At 37.3% G+C, this 18,108-nt stretch overlaps 1 protein-coding gene across 1 annotated transcript; it reads right to left on the bottom strand.

Annotated features, from left to right (window-relative positions):
• Window positions 1–15,180: 15,180 nt before the first annotated feature.
• LOC133803235 (prunin 1 Pru du 6.0101-like) lies at window positions 15,181–17,124 on the bottom strand. Its single transcript, XM_062241554.1, has 4 exons — window positions 16,795–17,124; window positions 16,452–16,702; window positions 15,823–16,353; window positions 15,181–15,747 (listed from the first exon to the last, which is right to left on the bottom strand). The coding sequence occupies exons 1-4, from the start codon at window positions 17,093–17,095 to the stop codon at window positions 15,352–15,354; spliced, it is 1,479 nt and encodes a 492-aa protein (XP_062097538.1). The 5' UTR covers window positions 17,096–17,124; the 3' UTR covers window positions 15,181–15,351.
• Window positions 17,125–18,108: the final 984 nt, after the last annotated feature.

The following is an 18,108-nucleotide window of genomic DNA, read 5'->3' as shown; positions in this document are numbered from 1 at the left end:
TTGAGTTTCTACCTCCTTAGAATTGTCAATCCGAGTCCAAAGTAATGCTCCTAAGCTTAACTATAATCTTAGTGTGATTATTCCAATTAAAATATCATGTTTTTCCTACGTGCAACAAATGAGCAAACGATTATCATCATCACATTCCTTATTCAAAATTGTGTCCAACGACATATAATATGAACTATATTTAAAATTTAAAGTTCTAGAACCTCACTCAAGCGGTGCACAGTGGAAGTTGGTGGCGGTAGTGAGCGGTGCACCGACAATGTCAACTAATGTAGGCATAACATATATTAAAATGACCACCTCGATAAATACATCATAAATTGTGCAACTCATTAGTCCAAATAGCCACTGGTGTCGCCGAAAAACGCTCCCAAAGGGGCGGATATACACAAAATCTTGCCAAAGAAAAATTCTGAGTTGAGCAGAATGACTTGGTGGGTTTCGTTCCTCTCTCCAGGCTAGTTCCAATGGTACTAACCACTCATCAAGAGGTGGTCGAAGTCGGTCAAAAAATGTGCTCAAAGTTTGAATGGTGAAACTTTGATTGGCGACTCTGTGAAAACGACGGCGAGTGAGAGGCTGCCCTTTGGTGGCTGACTTCGTCCACGGATGGTGATCACTTCTGGGCGGCACATGGCTGCAGTGGGGGTTGGGGGAGGGAGAAGAAAAAAAATCTAAAAATTCTGAATAGAAAAATAATGGACCCCATCGCATAAAATAAGCAATATAATATTCATAAAAAAAATTGGGTTTTACAAGGAGTATGGTGACAAGCTCTTTAGATAAAAATGTTTAACTTTGGGGAGAATTTTTAAGTGTCAAAGTTTAGTCCACCACTTTTTAAGGCTAGAATAGCTAAAAATAAAAGGAAGGGTTATAACTGGTAGAAAAAGCCAGATTTATAAGTGAATAGACACCACTTTTTCTTCTTTGATCCGAGTATTATAGTATATAATTTTTATTAATAAATTTTGATTTGATTTTGAATTTATGTTATTTTCATTAAAAAATATATATAAGTTTTTGACTCATTTAAATATATTTTGAATAATTAGAAATATTTTTATATTTTAATTAGGGTTTTAATTTGTTTAAATCAATAGCATTTTGGTCTTATATATTTTTTAATATTTTAACCAAATTCTAGTGTTAAGAACTATTTTTAATCCTTCAACAAAAAATAACTTTTTAAATTAGAGGGTCTAAACTAGAATTTATTCTAAACAAATGGAGCCAAAATTGTATAATTTATATTTATATATTAAGTAAATAAAAATAATAATTTTTTTAAAAATAATAATAATAAAATCACTCACATGTCCTTCCAAAAATATTTTTTTAATCTTATACATGTCGTAATCAGAGTTCAAACTATGTTTTTTCCACTCGTATAATACAATTAGGCATATGTGCAACTAATTGTTTGAACTCTGATTTTGGCACCATAAATTATTCAGAATTTCTCAAAAATTGGCGAGTTGCATGTTATAACTATAATGTACGTCATCATACAAAAAAAATTAGGTTATAATTTCTTCAAGTATCGAAAAAAGAAAGCGCCCTTACAGTAGGGGCAAAAGTGATGCCCCTACCTAAGAAATTTAAATATATAGGGAAATTATATAGTAGGGGTACCACTTTACCTCTACCGGTAGGGGTGTTTCTATTTCTGACATGTAGAGAAATTATAACTCAAAAAATTTTATACGACGTTGTACATTATAGATATAGTAGGCATCGCACCAGTTTTTGAGAAATTCTGAATAATTTACGATGCCCAAAAAAAAGTTCAAACAGTTAATTACATGCGTATTTTTTTTACACGCGTACAACTAACAATTTTGAAGTTTTCGGCATTGTAAAGTATTTAGAATGTTTTGAAAATTGGTGGGGTACCTATTATAAGTAATCATATAGAAAATTAGATTATAATTTCTCTAATTAAATACTAAAAACAAAAATTCCCTACCGAAAATTTCTCTATATATGTGTGATTTAGATATAAACAAATTAGTTTTTGAACAAAATTAAAGGACGTTTGAAACAAAAATAGTTGACAAGTTATTGCATGAACTTCTGATTTTTTTATTATGATGATTATTAAGTCGGTTAAAAACTGACTTCTGAATGTTCATAAGTCGGTTGGGAACTGACTTCCCATGCAATGACTTGTGATGTAAAAACATGGTAGATTAGTTGGTGCCAAACTGATCTCTGGTGTAAGACATGGTAGGTCGATTTGGAGCCAACTGACCTCTGGTGTAAAACATGGTAGGTCGGTTGCACACCGACCTCCAGTGTAAATCATGGTAGGTCGGTGTGGCACACCGACCTCTAGTGTAAAACATGATAAGTCGGTTCACAGCCGACTTATGGTGTAGAAATCTATTGTTAGTTTTAGTAGAACCGAATTATGGTGTTTTTTTTATTAAAAGGTGTATTATGCCCAAAAAAAATCTTGCGTTTTATACAAGCAAACTAAACAAAACAAAGCAGATATCATAGTAATATAAAATACTAGAATTTGAACTAAGTATCCAAAATAACGAGTCTTAAGTTAATTACAAAATGACTCATATAAGCATTGTAAACTATAGTTAGACAACAAAAGTGTGTATATCTTCAAGAAAGTTTAAGTTAACATTGTAAGTATATCTCGTTAAAAGTCTAAGTTAACAAAAGTGAGTGGACCTATGTAGTACTCATCAAATCCATGACGCATTGTGCCCATTCTTCACGTACTTCATTGATCTCATCCTTTGTGTAAGAGTTCTTCCTGCCACACTAAAACAAAATTCATTGCATGTAGAAATCCTCCTGCATGTAGAAAATTTCCATAACAAATTTTTAGTGTTTTCATAATCCTATAAATATACTATCTTTTTAACTTAAATTTTGACAGAGCTTCCTTGTACCAATCAAAGAAGAACTATGCAAGCACAACATAATTTAAATATAAGAAAATAAAACATAATTCTAGATGAATTCGGGCAACATTTCCCTTATAATAGGGACCTAACTATCTATCAACAAAGCATTAAACAATTCAAACAACACACAATAAGTTTCTTCCTTATATCTCCACAGCGCACAAATAAATTTCCCAGAACCTACTTCACTAAAACACACAAATTCTCAACATTCCATTGTCACCGCAACACACAAATTTAATCTCATAACCTACTTCACTATGGATGAATATTTAAGATATTCAAACTCCTCTAATAAGATAACATACTTACCTTTTTCAATTAACAATAACCAAGAAAAATAATTAATTGGAGCCTGCAGGAACATTACGATTAATGATACATTAGTTAAGCATCGTCAGACTATATATATAATCTATTATATATAAAAAGAAAGCCAAGCATGAACAAGTTTTGTATTAGTGTTATTATAATGGCTACAAACTGTTTACAATCTTTTGATGATGCAATATATCTCAACATTCTATATATGCCATCATATAAATATAAATGTAAACGCCCTAGTTACTCCAAGATTGTTACTATGAGCTTTAAACAGTGCTTAACTCGCTAAACGAGTCATTAGGTTATAAATGTGCATCTAGGTGTTATTAATAGGCTAAGGTGAAAAATCTCGATCAAAAGGAATGGATATATTTTATTTAAAACATAAAACCGTACTTGGGCCCATAAAAGCGTTTACAAAGGTATTTACAATCCAAAATGATCATTACAGTGTAAAAGTTACAACCTGCCGACCTAAGCAGCAAAAATAGGGTTAACCCTAGTTCCTCTGAGAAACACATTGGTCGTGGTGGTCAAGCGACTGCATATGTACACATCACCACCTAAGCTCTCCACTCAAGGCTGGGTGAACTTTTCTTTTTCTTTACCTGCATCACATAGCACCCATGAGCCAAGGCTCAACAAGAAAATTCATTACTGCATGTATACAATATCAATTGATGATTATGATAATCATACTGGGCTTGTAGCCATAATCAAATAATATTGAGATTCTAATAACCATGCTGGGGCTTATAGCCCTAATCAGATAAGTGACTGATGAGTGAGTCATAAACTTGAATCAAATAAGTGACTATGGAGTCACGAACATAAATCAGGTAAGTGACTATGGAGTCACGAACTTAAACCAGAGAAGTGACTATGGAGTCACGAACTTGAATCAGATAAGTGACTAATGAGTGAGTCACGAAGTTGGGCCTTATTAAGAGCCTTATTAAGAGCAATATTTGAAAACCCCTGAGTTTGCCAGCAGCTTTTAAATCGTATTAAGACTTAATAAAAGTTGTTTACTCAATTCAATTTGAGCTCAAAAAGTGCAATTACGTGTATAGTATTTCCACGTATGCCGATATATCGCAGCTCGGGGAATACGAAAACACGTGAACTTCGCACGAACACTTCGACGAGCCTTGGGAATATGATCCCAGGTGATATATCGCCTACTAGGGGCGACATATCAGCTCAAGAGGATGATTTTTGAATAATTTTGAAACCGAGCTCATTTCATTCCATAAACCTCTTGATAAGCCAGAATATTTTTGACCGAGTCTTCAGCCTCTGCTGAACGATTATTCAAATGTTTTTCAATTAAAAAGCCATTATTTTATTCAAGATAAATGAAGATCTTTTCATTCTTGAACTCTATAAATAGGACTTAGTACCCAGCCATTTCTTCATTCATCAAGCTGAGTTCATAGCCTACAAGCTGCTAGGCTTACTTTAGAGTGTTAAACACTTGGGTTGGGGTTATAAGCTTATTAAACACTTGGGAAGTAAGGTTCATAGTGTGTATTTCAATTTTGATGTATAGTTTGGTTATAAAGCAATCAAAGGTATTCCTATTCTTAGTTCAATTCTGTATATTTCCTTAATTTTTATAGTTTTTCTCTACTCAAATCCTAACTCAGTATTCTTTATTCTTGATTAGGCATCTAAGTTCTTAGAACTTGAGGTTCTTGTTGGTAAGTATCTTCTCGATGGTTTAGTTCATTATTTTCATCTCTTTTCTTTTAGAATACTCACCTCTCTATTAATGGTTTTTAGGAGTGTTCCAAAATCCTGACCTTGTTCTCATGATCCTGGTATTTTGGTAAGGAAAATAGGATAGTTCTTGCGTGATATGTGCTATGTTTATATAATATGTTATGATTATGATATAGTATGATTTTATGTGTTATGATATATGTATGTTTGGGGCTTATAGTTGTTATATAGCAAACCCTAATACTTTTATGTTTTGGGGCTTATAGTTGTTATTTAGCAAACCCCATATAGCAAACCCCAACAGTTTTATGTTTTTGGGGCTTATAGTTGCTTAACTAGCAAACATCATTGTAGTTTGAGGCTTATAGTTACTTAGTTAGCAAACCCCAATAGTCGCCATGTACATTGGTTAGAATTGTGTTATATGTGTTATAGTATATGATATATGTTCATAGTTTATGTGTATGATTATGTTTCATGCTTGTAGTAGATTTTCCTTGCTGGGCATTAGGCTCATTGCTCTATGTTTTATATGTGCAGGAAAATAGTTTGGCAGCGGAAAGGTTCTTGGTGGGTTGGGAATGTGTATTGAGGGAGAATGGAATCGATGGACTGCGTAAACGATTTGAGGATGAAGTTGTTTTCTAGTCCTTTAAAATTATGCTTTATATGTATCTTCCGCATTTTGTTGTGTAACAAATTTTAATATTTAAGTTATCTTCTATTTTATTTTCAAACAATGGGATCCCATATCCTAACCAATTTTTTATGTATTTAACCTTTGCTTTACAGTTTTTTAATAAAGTTATGGTTATTTCATATGTATATTTATTTAAGATTAGTGTCTGTGTATAGTAGTTTTTAATGGTCCAAAGTCTAGAATAGTTGGGTCGTTACAACCATACGACCAGTGCTCAGGACTACTGCCGAACTTGACTAATAAGTCACAGCTACACAGTCAATACTGACATCATTGTCGATTCTGACTAATAAGTCAATGCCATACACAAGTAAGCAAGATTTTCTAAGCATTTGATATGCAATCCATGTCCACATTTAGAGCACTCAACATGCCTCAATAATAACCATGCATGTCACATACTTGGTGCAATTTTCTTACCTCTAGTTCGAGCATGAAATAATAAAAGAACGATCAGTCATTTGATCCCTTAGCAGTCACCTAGTCATAACCAAATATAGAATTCCATCAATAAAATCAATAATAAAAGGCTCCCAGACCAAGACCTTGCCTCCGGGACGACGAATCCTACTAAACCGAATAGTAGGAACAATCCCGAGGCCTAAGGTTTGAGTTTCTATGACAAAAAAACACATTTCTGGCCAAAAAGGCCCTTATGAGTCGCGACCCTACCCCCATTATGCCGTGGCCCGCCTCCCAAACAGAGGCGCCAGCCTCAAGCACCTGCACCCTATGCCACGGCATGCCTCCCAAGCGTCGCGGCCCTACCTGCCCTTCAACCAAAATCCCTTGTTTTCTCCCATAAAAACCTCATCAAACTCTTATCAAATCAACCCAGAAATCACAACCATTCACCAACACATCATGTCCACTAGTTTAACCACAAAACCCAAGCTTTAAACCATTTAAAACCACACCAAATACTCCATTCTATAATCAAAACTGCAACGCCCCAAACTCTAGGGACCGTTACGGTGTGCCTTGTAAACAGTGCTAAACTCGCTAATCGAGTCATTTGGCCAAAATCATGAACTAAGTATGATTAGCGGTTTAGGGATTAAAAACTTTGGTTAGGGTGTAACGTTTCACTAGAACGTTTAATATATACATTTGGATCCCGAAAATAAAGTTTCAGAGTTTATTACAGAAAATATTTACAACAGGCCATTCTAAGCGGCAAAACAGGGTTCAACCCTAGTTCCACTTTAAACCTCGGCCGTGGCGGACGAGCAGCTACATATGTACACGTCATCACCTAAGCTCTCCAACTCAAGGATGGTCCAACTTCCTCTTGCCTTTACCTGCACCACATAGCACCCGTGAGCCGAAGCCCAGCAAGAAAACATAACACTATACATAAACATTATCAAATGATTATCATTATAATCACACTGAGCGTAAAGCTTTCAAACCAATGAGTGAACATCACATGATTCAAGAGGGAGAGTGGCTGCTAGGTAAGCCACTAGCCTCCAAGCACTTATTTCATTCATCGACCCTCGAGTTCGGTCTGGCATTAATGCTCTTCGAGTCATTCAATGCTGATGGTCAATTAGATCTAATCTCCGTTGGCTTGCATGATCCACGCTAAGGCCGTTCTGACTAATAAGTCAGCGCTATGTGACCAGTGTCCAGTATCACTGCCGAACCTGACTAATAAGTCACAGCTTCACAGCTAATACTAACACCTTTGCACCAGTGCCCAGTACCACTGTCGAACCTGACTAATGAGTCACAACTTCACAGTTGATACTAGCCCCTTTGCCAAATCTGACTAATTAGTCAGTACCATGCACAGGTAAGCAATGCTATCAATATGTATCATATGCCAGTTATCCAAGAATAGGGCATTCAGCATGCTTACTAAACAGTTGCTAGCATAATCATGATCATGCACAAACCCAGAGACTCAAGCTCTGAACAATCCCATATTCATCATTCATGGCATGCCCTAATCATATGTTTCTCGTGCATCACATGCATCACACTTAATCATCCAGCATGCCTCAGTATTATTCATATGCAAATGGGCAAGATTGCCAAGCATTCATTATGCTATCAATGTTTACATCTAAACATCCAACATGCATCAATCATAGCCATGCATGTCACATATGGGGTGCAGTTTTCTTACCTCAAAGTCGAGCTAGAATGATTAAAAGAACAACCCTTGAGAACGATCAACTTTTAGTCCTTTAGCGGTCACCTAGTCATAACCAAATATAAGGTATCATCAATAAAAATGATCAACTTAAGTTCCCAAATCAATATCTAGCCTCCGGGACATCAATCCCCACTCAACCGGGTACTAGGACCAACCCCGAGGCCTATGGTAGGCATCCCTAGGCTAAAAACACAATTTTGGTCAAATCTGCCCTGATGGGCCGCAGCTCACCAGAGCCATGCCGCGGATCATCCTCCTAACAAAGCCATTTTTACCTTTAGAGCCAACACAGGCCGCGGCACACCATAGACAGGACGCGGCTCATTTCGCAAATCAGCCAAGAAACCAGCACGCACCAGCCAACTCTCCCCTGCGTTTTCCCTTGGAACCAAGCCTTCAAACCAGTTCCAAACCTTCTCCAAACACACAATTAAACCTCTAAACATCACCCATAACTCCCCCTCATCAAAACCCAACCAAACATACACAAAAACTCCCCTTGATTCCCACTTTCCACATCAAAAACCTTAAATTGAAAACCAAAAGGAAAACAGAGCATAACCTGAATTCAATGGCTAGAACTCACCTTAAAAACGATTTTGAATCCCCTTAAATGTCTGAATCAAGTTCCCTAGCTCCCACCCTTGATCTCCTAGCTCAATTCCTCAATTTGGGCTCTCAAAAATCAAAAAAAAGTGAAGGGAGAAGCTTGTACGGGAGAGAAAGGAAGAGAGGATGAGGATAGCTCTGTTTTGGTTCTGTATTTTCTACAGCCTTTAAGTCATATATATCCTTAGGGTGATATAAATCCTTAAGGTCAAAAGACCATAATGCCCTTAGGCCAAATAAACCCCTCTAAAAGCTTCCGAGGGTAAAACCGTCCTTTCTCGCCTATCTCGTTAATTATAATTAACGCTCTCCAATTCCCACTATTCTCAATATTCCCAAATACCAATAAATCATATCCCATTACCCTTTAATTCCCGGTAATGCTCTAATCATTAAATTCACCCCGAGTCTCACCCCGAGCCTCGAACTTAAACCCGTTATGACTAGACCGAACACTTACATCTCATGATCGTCTCATGTCGATTAGCTCGAACCAATCCACCTTATAATGTGGCTACATTAATTAATCACAACCATGCACCCAAAATATACAATTAAGCCCACAGTGGCCAAATTACCAAATTACCCTCATAATTAACATATGAGCCCATATGCATGCATTCACCATCATATAATAATATAATTCACATAAACATGCATATAATCATTAAATACTATAATAAATCAATTATGGCCCTCCCGACCTCCTAATCAAGGTCCTAAACCTTATTAGGAAATTTGGGGCATTACAAAAACTCTCAAGCTCAAAACTAACACAAAAACAGAGCAAGGAACCAGAAAAATCATGGCTGAATTCTCACCTTAAACTCAGGTTCGCATCCCCATCAATGGCTGAACAAAAGCCTAGAACCTCCAGCCTTAATCTCCTAGCTTGAACCCTCAATCTCAGCTTTAAAATTCAAAGGAAAAGGAAGGAAGAAACGATTAGGGAAGAGGATGAAGGACGTAACGTACTCTGTTTTTCTTAAGCTTTCTACAGCTTTCTTAATTCACACATATCCTTTGGTCAAATGACAAAAATGCCCCCATGCCTAATTCATTTCCTTAACAGCCACCAAGGGCAAAAGTGTCATTTCTCCTCTAATCCCGCTAATCATAATTAATGTCCTCCAATTCTCATTATTCCCAATATTCTCAAATAGTAATAAATCATATATCATTACCCTTTAATTCTCAATAATGTACTAATCATCAAATTACCCTGAGACTCACCCTGAGCTCGGTAAATAACCATGTTATGACCAAACCGCTAACTTGTATTCAAAGATCATCTCATGTCGAATAGCTCAAAAAAATCCACATTATAATGTGGCCTCATCAATAATTCACCAACATGCATGAAAATATACAAATATGCCCTCAACGGGCCAAATTACCAAAATGCCCTTTAAATGAAAAGTGGACTCACGTGCATGCATTTATCATCATATAATAATATAATTCACATAATCATGCATATAATCATTTAATGGCATAATAAATCAATTATAGCCCTCCCAGCCTTCTAATCCAACCATAAAACCTCATTAGGGATTTTGGGGCATTACAATAAACTTTAAGATTATATAGTCAAAGGACTTGACAGACTTGACCTCAGATCATACCAAGGGCTCTATGCTGAACTCAAATGATTCCTTAGGTCACTCTGGGACCTGCTGTGAGGATGGCTTTCAGTCCAGTAACTCCCGTTTGCAAAGCTTGCAGCTCGCGACTGGGACCGAGGACCTGGATTCTCAACAAGTATTGGTGGGACATAAGTATTGGCGGATGGGGGAGGATTTATCCTACTGTCCCCATGAGCTGGAATATCCCGTTGAGAAGGAAGTGATGTTGGATGTCTTATAGGTGATGGGGGATGCCTTATTGGTGAGGTTATCCTTGTCCCATCAAGACGGTCTAAATTAGCCTGCCTCTGTTCTACTCCACTATCTCTAGGTCTCTGTGCCTAGTGATACGATCGTGGCGTAGGAGGATTTTTTGGAGCATTTTTCCTTCGTGAGCCTGTCTCAGCCCCTCCTCGTGGATTGTCATGGGCATTCATGGGGACCTGTGAAGAAGGCACTGAACTTGGGGTTGCAATCCTAACCGACCGACTGACTTGCTGACGACCCATATGATGGGTGCTGGGTCGAGCATTCTAGTGATCCTGCCCCACAGGTACAGAACTTGGGGTGGCGGTTCTAACTAATCGACTTGGTTTGGATCAATTATTCCTGTGGGACTTATGAGACCCACTTTGCCTCTTTCCAACATTAACGTCAGTTGCAAGAGGGGGTAACCGAGCTAAAATTTCCTCAATCTGCTTGTTTTCCCTAGCGAGATGGCTCCTCAATTTCAAACACCTTTCTCTTTCTCCCGTTAGTTCTTTTTACCGTTCGTGGCAATTTCAAAGAAATCTTTAGTTCTAGGAGTCAGAATCAAGCGAGGATCGAGGCATAGCGATCCTAGGAAAGATTAGAAGCTTCTTGACCGAAGGATTTAACAAGAAACAACCCAATCAAAGGTAATCCAAGCTTTAAGCTTTTGAGTTTTACAGTTTTTAAGCTTTGATTTGGATTTTGTGTATCGATGAGTTTTTGATTCGTTTGAGCCTCGGGATTTTATGATTTTGGATCATTGGGATGTTTGGGAACATTTATTTTTGGATTTGGAGATGTTTAGGTATGTTTTTGAAAGGTTTAAAAGATGAGAAAATGGAGTTATGGCTGGTTCCCGGGTGGGGGGCGCGGCCCTATTCTTGGGTGCCGCGGCCCAAGTTGGGTGCTGAGGGCGGTGGAGGTTGTGCGTGCTAGGAGCTGCAGCACTGGGTAAGGTGCACCGCGGCGCTTGCTTCTAGTTGGGCTGGGGGTCGCGACTCAGGAGGGTTTTTGAGGCCAAGTGAGTGTTTTGATCATGGGAACTCAATTTAGGCCTCGGGATCGTTCCTATTACCCGGTTTAGTGGGATTCGATGTCCCGGAGGCTAGGTCTTGGTTTGGGGACCTTTGTTATTTATTTTATTGATGGAATCCTATATTTTGTTATGAATAGGTGACTGCTAAAGGACTTAAAGTCGTATCATTCTCAAGGGTCGTTCTTTTATTAATTTTCACTCGAATCAGAGGTAAGAAAACTGCACCATGTGTATATGACATGCATGGTTGTTATAGAGGCATGTTGGCTGTAAATGTGGACATTGATTGCATATTAAATGCTTAGCAAATCTTGTTTATCTGTGTATGGCACTGATTATTCAGAATCGGCACTAGTCGCATATTACTGACCTAAGAGTCAAGAACGGCATAAGCGTCATGAACGCAGAGCCGATAAAAGATTAGATCTAATCGATATCAACGTTGAATGACTCTAGGATCATTAATGCTGGACCGACCCTAAGGCCAAAAAAAATTATAAGCGCTTGACTAGTCTAAGACTAGTTACTCAGAGCCAGGGCCTAAGACCTAGGTGACTGTTTGTCACATGGCTAGGGAGCGGAATCCCATGGTTGTGACTCTATGGTCATGCAGTAGGTTATGTTGGTGACTAGTTCATCAAACACCTATCTTGATAAGCTAGTGAAAGGATCACTTATTTGTAAAGCCCAGGTGACCATATCGTCACATGGCTAATGGGAACGAAACCCACCTTAGTGACTTTTACAACTGTCACTACTTTATTTTGGACTGAAAGTCCTGAATGATTATTATGATCATTGTTGATATTATATTCATGCAATATTGAGTTTTTTTGTTGGGCTTTGGCTCATGGGTGCTATGTGGTGCAGGTAAAGGGAAAGAAAAGCTCACCCAGCCTTGAGTGGAGAGCTTAGGTGGTGATGTGTACATTTGCGGCTGCTTGACCACCACAGCCAAGGAGTTCTTAGAGGAACTAGGGGGTTTACCCTAATTTTTGTCGCTTAGGTCGGCGGGTTGTAAATTTAAACTATAATGACCATTTTGAATTGTAAATCACTTGTAAATGTTTTAATGGGCCTATGAACAGTTTTATGTTTTAAATAAAATATATCATTTCCGTTTTATTGGTTTTTTTTTCACCTTAACATGTTAATAACACCTAGAAGCACGCTTTTAACCAAAGAACTCAGGTAGCGAGTTAAATTCACGGTTCAACGTTCACAGTAACTGTCTTGGGGTAACCAGGGCGTTACAAAGACAATGGGGTGGTCACGTGTATAAGGATGAAGAAGTGCACAGTGCTTGTGGTGTTGTACGTTCGGGTCCAAGGGGAAAAGAGCAAGGTGAGTTATTTTCTTTGGGTTTTTCATTGAAGTTACAGACCCTCAACACGTTCATAGAACCTCGTAATCCATTGTAGAAGAAAGCAAAGGAAAGGAGAGTATTCTTGAAGGTTTCGGTGCAAGAACAGTCCAAAGGAAAAACGTAAGTACGAATCTATTTTGTGATGATTATTCTCTTAGATTTTGAGTGCAAAACTCATGAGAAATGGTTTGGTTGTGTTCATAGTGTTGTGGACTAAATTGAGGAGAAGAAGAAACCACCAGAAACCAGCCACAGTAAGAGGTACAAACCTGTACATTTCCTTCGTAGTTTTACGGTGCCGATTTATTTTTTCGTTTCTTAGACTTGGTTAAAAATTCTGAGCTATTTTGTATAATTTAAATCACTATGTTGAGACTAGAAACATACATTAATGGGTTGGGGATAGTTTAATATGTGTGATCTTGAGGGTTGAGAAGTTTTGGTGGTGGTTAAGGTTGGTAGTGATGGCTGGTTGTGAGTATGAAGGTTACCAATTGGGTGGTCATGTGTGGAGGCCGATGGTGGTGGTTGTGGTGGCTGAAGTGATGATCATGGTGGTGTATGGGGTGAAATCGTGGCTGCTATGGTAAGGGACCTTGGATCCAAGCTAGTTTGGGTAGACAAAGTGGCTGGCCAAGATTGTTTCATTTGATTTAAAACACTACCCAGTTTTCTTCATAAAATATATATACGATATATACACAATTCTGACCCTAACTTATATACGATATATATATATATATGAATAAATATGAGGTGATTGAAGAAGAGGCTGACCTGACCGAAGATTTCTGGTGAACGACAAAAGAGGCTGCCGAACGGGGTTGAGGTGAGAGTCGATGTTGTGACCGGAGTTGAGGAAGGAGAGCTGCTGGGTCGCTGGCGGAATGAAGAAGAAGAGAAAAGCGCGGGGTGTACAGTGAAGAAGAAGAATAATAATACGCGGGATACTTCAAATTTATTTTGGATTTTATTTTTTATGCCCTAATTTTAACATGGTAAGTCGGTCCTTTAGCAACCGACCTATGATGCAACATGATAAGTCTGTTCTAAAACTGACCTATAATGTTAAAATTAAACAATATATAACTTTAATATATTGATATTTTATATTAAAATTATAGATCACCAACTTATTTAATTTATTTTTTCTAATATTTATAAATATGTAATTTATTTAATTTAATTTTACAATTTTAAAATATATAATTTAATTAAAATTTTAATTTATCATATGATGCTTACATGATAAGTCTCTTCTAGAACCGACCTATAATACAACATGAAAAATCTTTTCTAAAACTCACCTATGATGTTAAAATTTTAAATTATAAATCTCCAATTTATTTAATTTATTTCTTTTCTAATATTTATAAATATGCCATTTATAAATTAAAATATTTTCTTATTTATAAAAACTAAATTATATTTTTTTATTCTAAATAATTAATTAATTTATATTTCAAAAATGATAATATATGTAATATTAATAAGTATATATATATATTAATACTTATATTACACCCAAATAAATTATATATATATATTGTTTAAATAAATTAATATATTTTAAAATTCCAATAATCTAAAAAAAATTAGAGTTTTTTTAATATTATATTTTATAATTACATGGTAGGTATGTTCCCACATAATCAATCTACAATATCACATGAGAAGTCATTTCCCTCACAACTGACCTATCATGTCATTTAAAAAACTATTAAAGAGAAACTCTAAATTATTTTATAAAGTTTTTTATTTTAAAATATTAATATTATTATATTAAAATATGTCTTGTTTATAAAATATAATTATTTTTTAATGTTACAAATAATTGATTAATTTAATTCATTTATCTATATTTCAAAATATTATAATGTAGATTAATTAATATAATTTTTTATATTTATTTCATACACTAATAGCTTATATATATGTACAGTTTAAATAAATTAATGTATTTTAAAATTCAAATAATGCAATATAAATAATAATGTGACATGCTAAGTCGGTTCACTTAGCACCGACCTACCATGTGAGCAAGGGAGGACATGGTAGGTCAGTCCACACAGAACTGACCTAGCATGACAGTATGGAATGTCGGTTTTGCAGGACCCGACCTACTATGATATCTACAGTCATGGGAGGTCGGTTCAATGTGGATCGACATATTATGTCCATATGGTAGGTCAGTTCCTACACAACCGACCTCCTATACTTACCTTTGACATACATGATAAGTTGGCCCTATGTAAATCAACTTATGAACATGTATTAAGTCGATTTAAGCAGAATCGGCTTACGATGGCTGATGTCTAAATGTCTAAATTGTAGTAGTAATAAAACTCAAACTAATCACCAAATCCTTAAGCCTACATAACGAGCAGTTTGTAAAGGTAGTTATTAAGAGCTTAATAAGAAAACTCAAACTCACCATGTCTTTAAACATAAGGGGTATTTTATAAAAGCCCCATTATTATTACTACTCGATGGTGCCTTATAAAAAAAATTACCCAAATTAAAGCCAAAAGACCACGTGTGCCGAGCTGCACTAGCTATTACATTACGCAGTTACGTAATATTATACATAATATTACATACTATAATGTACTTAAGCAGTAACGGCGGGCCTAATCCCCTGGTGGGAGGTGGCGAAAAGAGAGGCCTCTTGTCTGTTATACTTGAGCCTCCTTGCTTGCTCTCTCGAGATCTGGTATGAGTTGGCGATCACATCCTCAGGCATAGCCCACATGTACGACACTCTTCCAGCCAATTGGTTCACTTTCGCTCTGTCGTTTGTCTTGAACGACACCCATTCGAATCCTTCGTTTCCGGCCTGTTTCACCAACGCGAAGTTCTGGGGCACAGTCAAGGCCTGGCCCTGGCGGAGCTCACCTTCGAACACTGACCGTCCGTTGTTATCCACAACCTGACACCTTGCGCGTCCCCTTATGGCGTAGATAATAGTGTGAGCGTTTATGTTGTAGTGTGGTGAGTACATTGCGTTCTGCAAATTACAAAATATCATCAGCAACAGATTATAAAGTTGTTGCTGTATGTATGAGTATGCATGTATACTTACGTTGTAGAGGAAGCCTCTCTCGGCGCTGAGTTGGAGATAGCTAAGGATGGGGAGGTTGTAGCTGTTGACGGTGTTGAGGCGACCGGCCTGAGGGCTGAAGACGTCGGCACGTGCGGGGTCACCGATGTTCTCTCTAAGTCTCATCGTGCAGAGATTCTCTTCCAATCCATTATCACGTCCCTCGCGGCGAGCGTGCTCCCTCTCGGTCTGTTGCAACTCTTGGCGGCGCATCTCCTGCTCTTGTTCCTGGCGAGACCTTTGTGGCTTGACCAAGTCGAGTTTGCCCTCCACTCTGATGATCGAACCCCTGAAGTCGTTCTGGTTCTGAATCTTTCTAGCGGTCTCTGAATCCACATTGAAGGCCTCTTGAATTAAGTTGACGCTCATTCCGCTGAAAACGTTGTTGGGCAAGCCTTGTTGCTCCTTCTCTTCCTCCCGGCGCTGCTGTCTCTCCTCACTGAATCGTCGTCCTTGCTGCGTCAGTATGCTCTCAGGGAACTCCTGGTGCGGGTTACCGGCAATGTAGAATCTCTACAAAAGAATAAAGGGCCACAGAAGGCGGTGTAATATTAGCCATTGGTTTGACATATAATGATATTTCATTTTTGTTTTGATGTATGTATTCTTACTCGTGGACTCATATCAAGCTGGTTGTCGTTGTTGATGACGTGAATGAGGTTGACAGTGACGAGGGGTTGGTCTTCGTCGTTGTAACTCCAGTAAGCCATACCAGCGGGCAATGCGATGATATCTCCTTCGTTGATGCGGCGGGTCTTCTGGTGGCGATCTCTCTGGCTTGATCGGCCGCCTCCGACTGATACTTGCGCTTCTTCAAATGTCTCGGCGCAGCCTGGGAACATGGTTCCTAGAACACCTCTTCCTAAACCACAAAAACATACACACAATTAGCTATCTAATACTAACACACACATATATATACCAATAAAATGTAATTTACATAAATATATATACCTCGGATAACGTGGATGAGTTGAGGGCCGTTGGTGTAAGAAGGCAAATGAAGGCCATTAGGCTTAATGGTGAGACGGAGTAGAGCTACACCAGCGCACTGGAACTGCTCGTGGTTGGGATTCCATGACTCAATCATGCCTCTTTCGCACTCGACGCGGTGATCTGGCTCCCGGGCTTCAAGGTTGTTGAGTTGGCACTCGTTTTTGTCCCCGTATTGAGCCGTGCGGCTGCGAGCTGAGCAGCCATGGAAGAAGATGAGCAAGCAAACCGAGAGAGAGAGCAAAAGAGGCTTAGGCGCCATTATGAGTAACAGTTTGGTGAAGAGGTTACTACTTGTGGTTTGAATGAAGTGGTTATGAAGAGGTGTTGGTTTTTATAGTGGGAGAGATGGAAGAGAGGGAGAGACACGTAAGGAGTTTTGGATAAGGAATCGTTGGCCATTCTTCAGTTTGCATGGCTTTTAAACCCCATTTTCTTACACATCATATCATATATACATATATTTGTATATATTCAGAGTTCTCATACGTATATCTTAACCTATATGAAATACCTTACTGTCATAAATCTGCATTGGCACTTCAGCACCCTTATACTACCTCATTAATCATTCTCCATATATTATTTTTATATGTCATTTTCTATCTTTTATATAATAGATTAAAAATAAACTCCTATACGCGTATATATAAGATTTTGCATACATATGCAATACTTATAAGATATTTTACTAGGAGTTTTCATTTATATTAATATGGAAAATTTTAATTTTTTTATTGTATAATGTATGCATGCGTTTAATTTAGATAATTAATTTATGTTTCTTTTATTTAAGTTTTTGTTTTTCTATCTATTAAATAATGTATGAATTATAGGCATGTTGATCTTAGGATGACTAAAAATAATCTGTATTTGAAAAATAATTGTGCTGAGATGAAGCATTAGAATCAGAAGCCAGCAACTTGACCAAAAGATCAAGGAATATGAATATATTAGAGAAAAAAATGTAAATGATTACGAGTATACGAGGACTTGGGAAAAAAAAAAAGGAAGAATAAAAAATCATGCTTAAGTTCTTGAAGAAAATTTGTTCCTATGACCAAGGAGTGTGGAAGCATATGCCAAATAGTCAAAAACATAATTGGGAGCTTTGTTGTGGAAGCATATGCCAAATAGTCAAAGGATAGGACTAGAATCTTGATTAGTCTCTGGATTATCTTCATACTGATCATTATGAAACCCCATTTGATTTGTAGTTAGGAAAACTTAATAAAGCTAAACAAGGAAGAAAACAGAGAAAACAAGAATTTGAGA

This window comes from Humulus lupulus, chromosome 1 (genome assembly GCF_963169125.1).
Source record: "Humulus lupulus chromosome 1, drHumLupu1.1, whole genome shotgun sequence".
Lineage (NCBI taxonomy): Eukaryota > Viridiplantae > Streptophyta > Magnoliopsida > Rosales > Cannabaceae > Humulus > Humulus lupulus.
This window is presented reverse-complemented; position numbering and strand designations above follow the sequence as displayed.

What these genes read in the sequence shown, in the direction of transcription:
- LOC133803235 (XM_062241554.1), bottom strand. Translation starts at nt 17,095, where the DNA reads ATGGCGCCTAAGCCTCTTTTGCTCTCTCTCTCGGTTTGCTTGCTCATC. An exon ending in ACTCATCCACGTTATCCGAG is followed by an intron (nt 16,703 to 16,794) that starts GTATATATATTT and finishes TTTGTGGTTTAG; the next exon opens with GAAGAGGTGTTCTAGGAACC. An exon ending in AGAGAGGCTTCCTCTACAAC is followed by an intron (nt 15,748 to 15,822) that starts GTAAGTATACAT and finishes TGTAATTTGCAG; the next exon opens with AACGCAATGTACTCACCACA.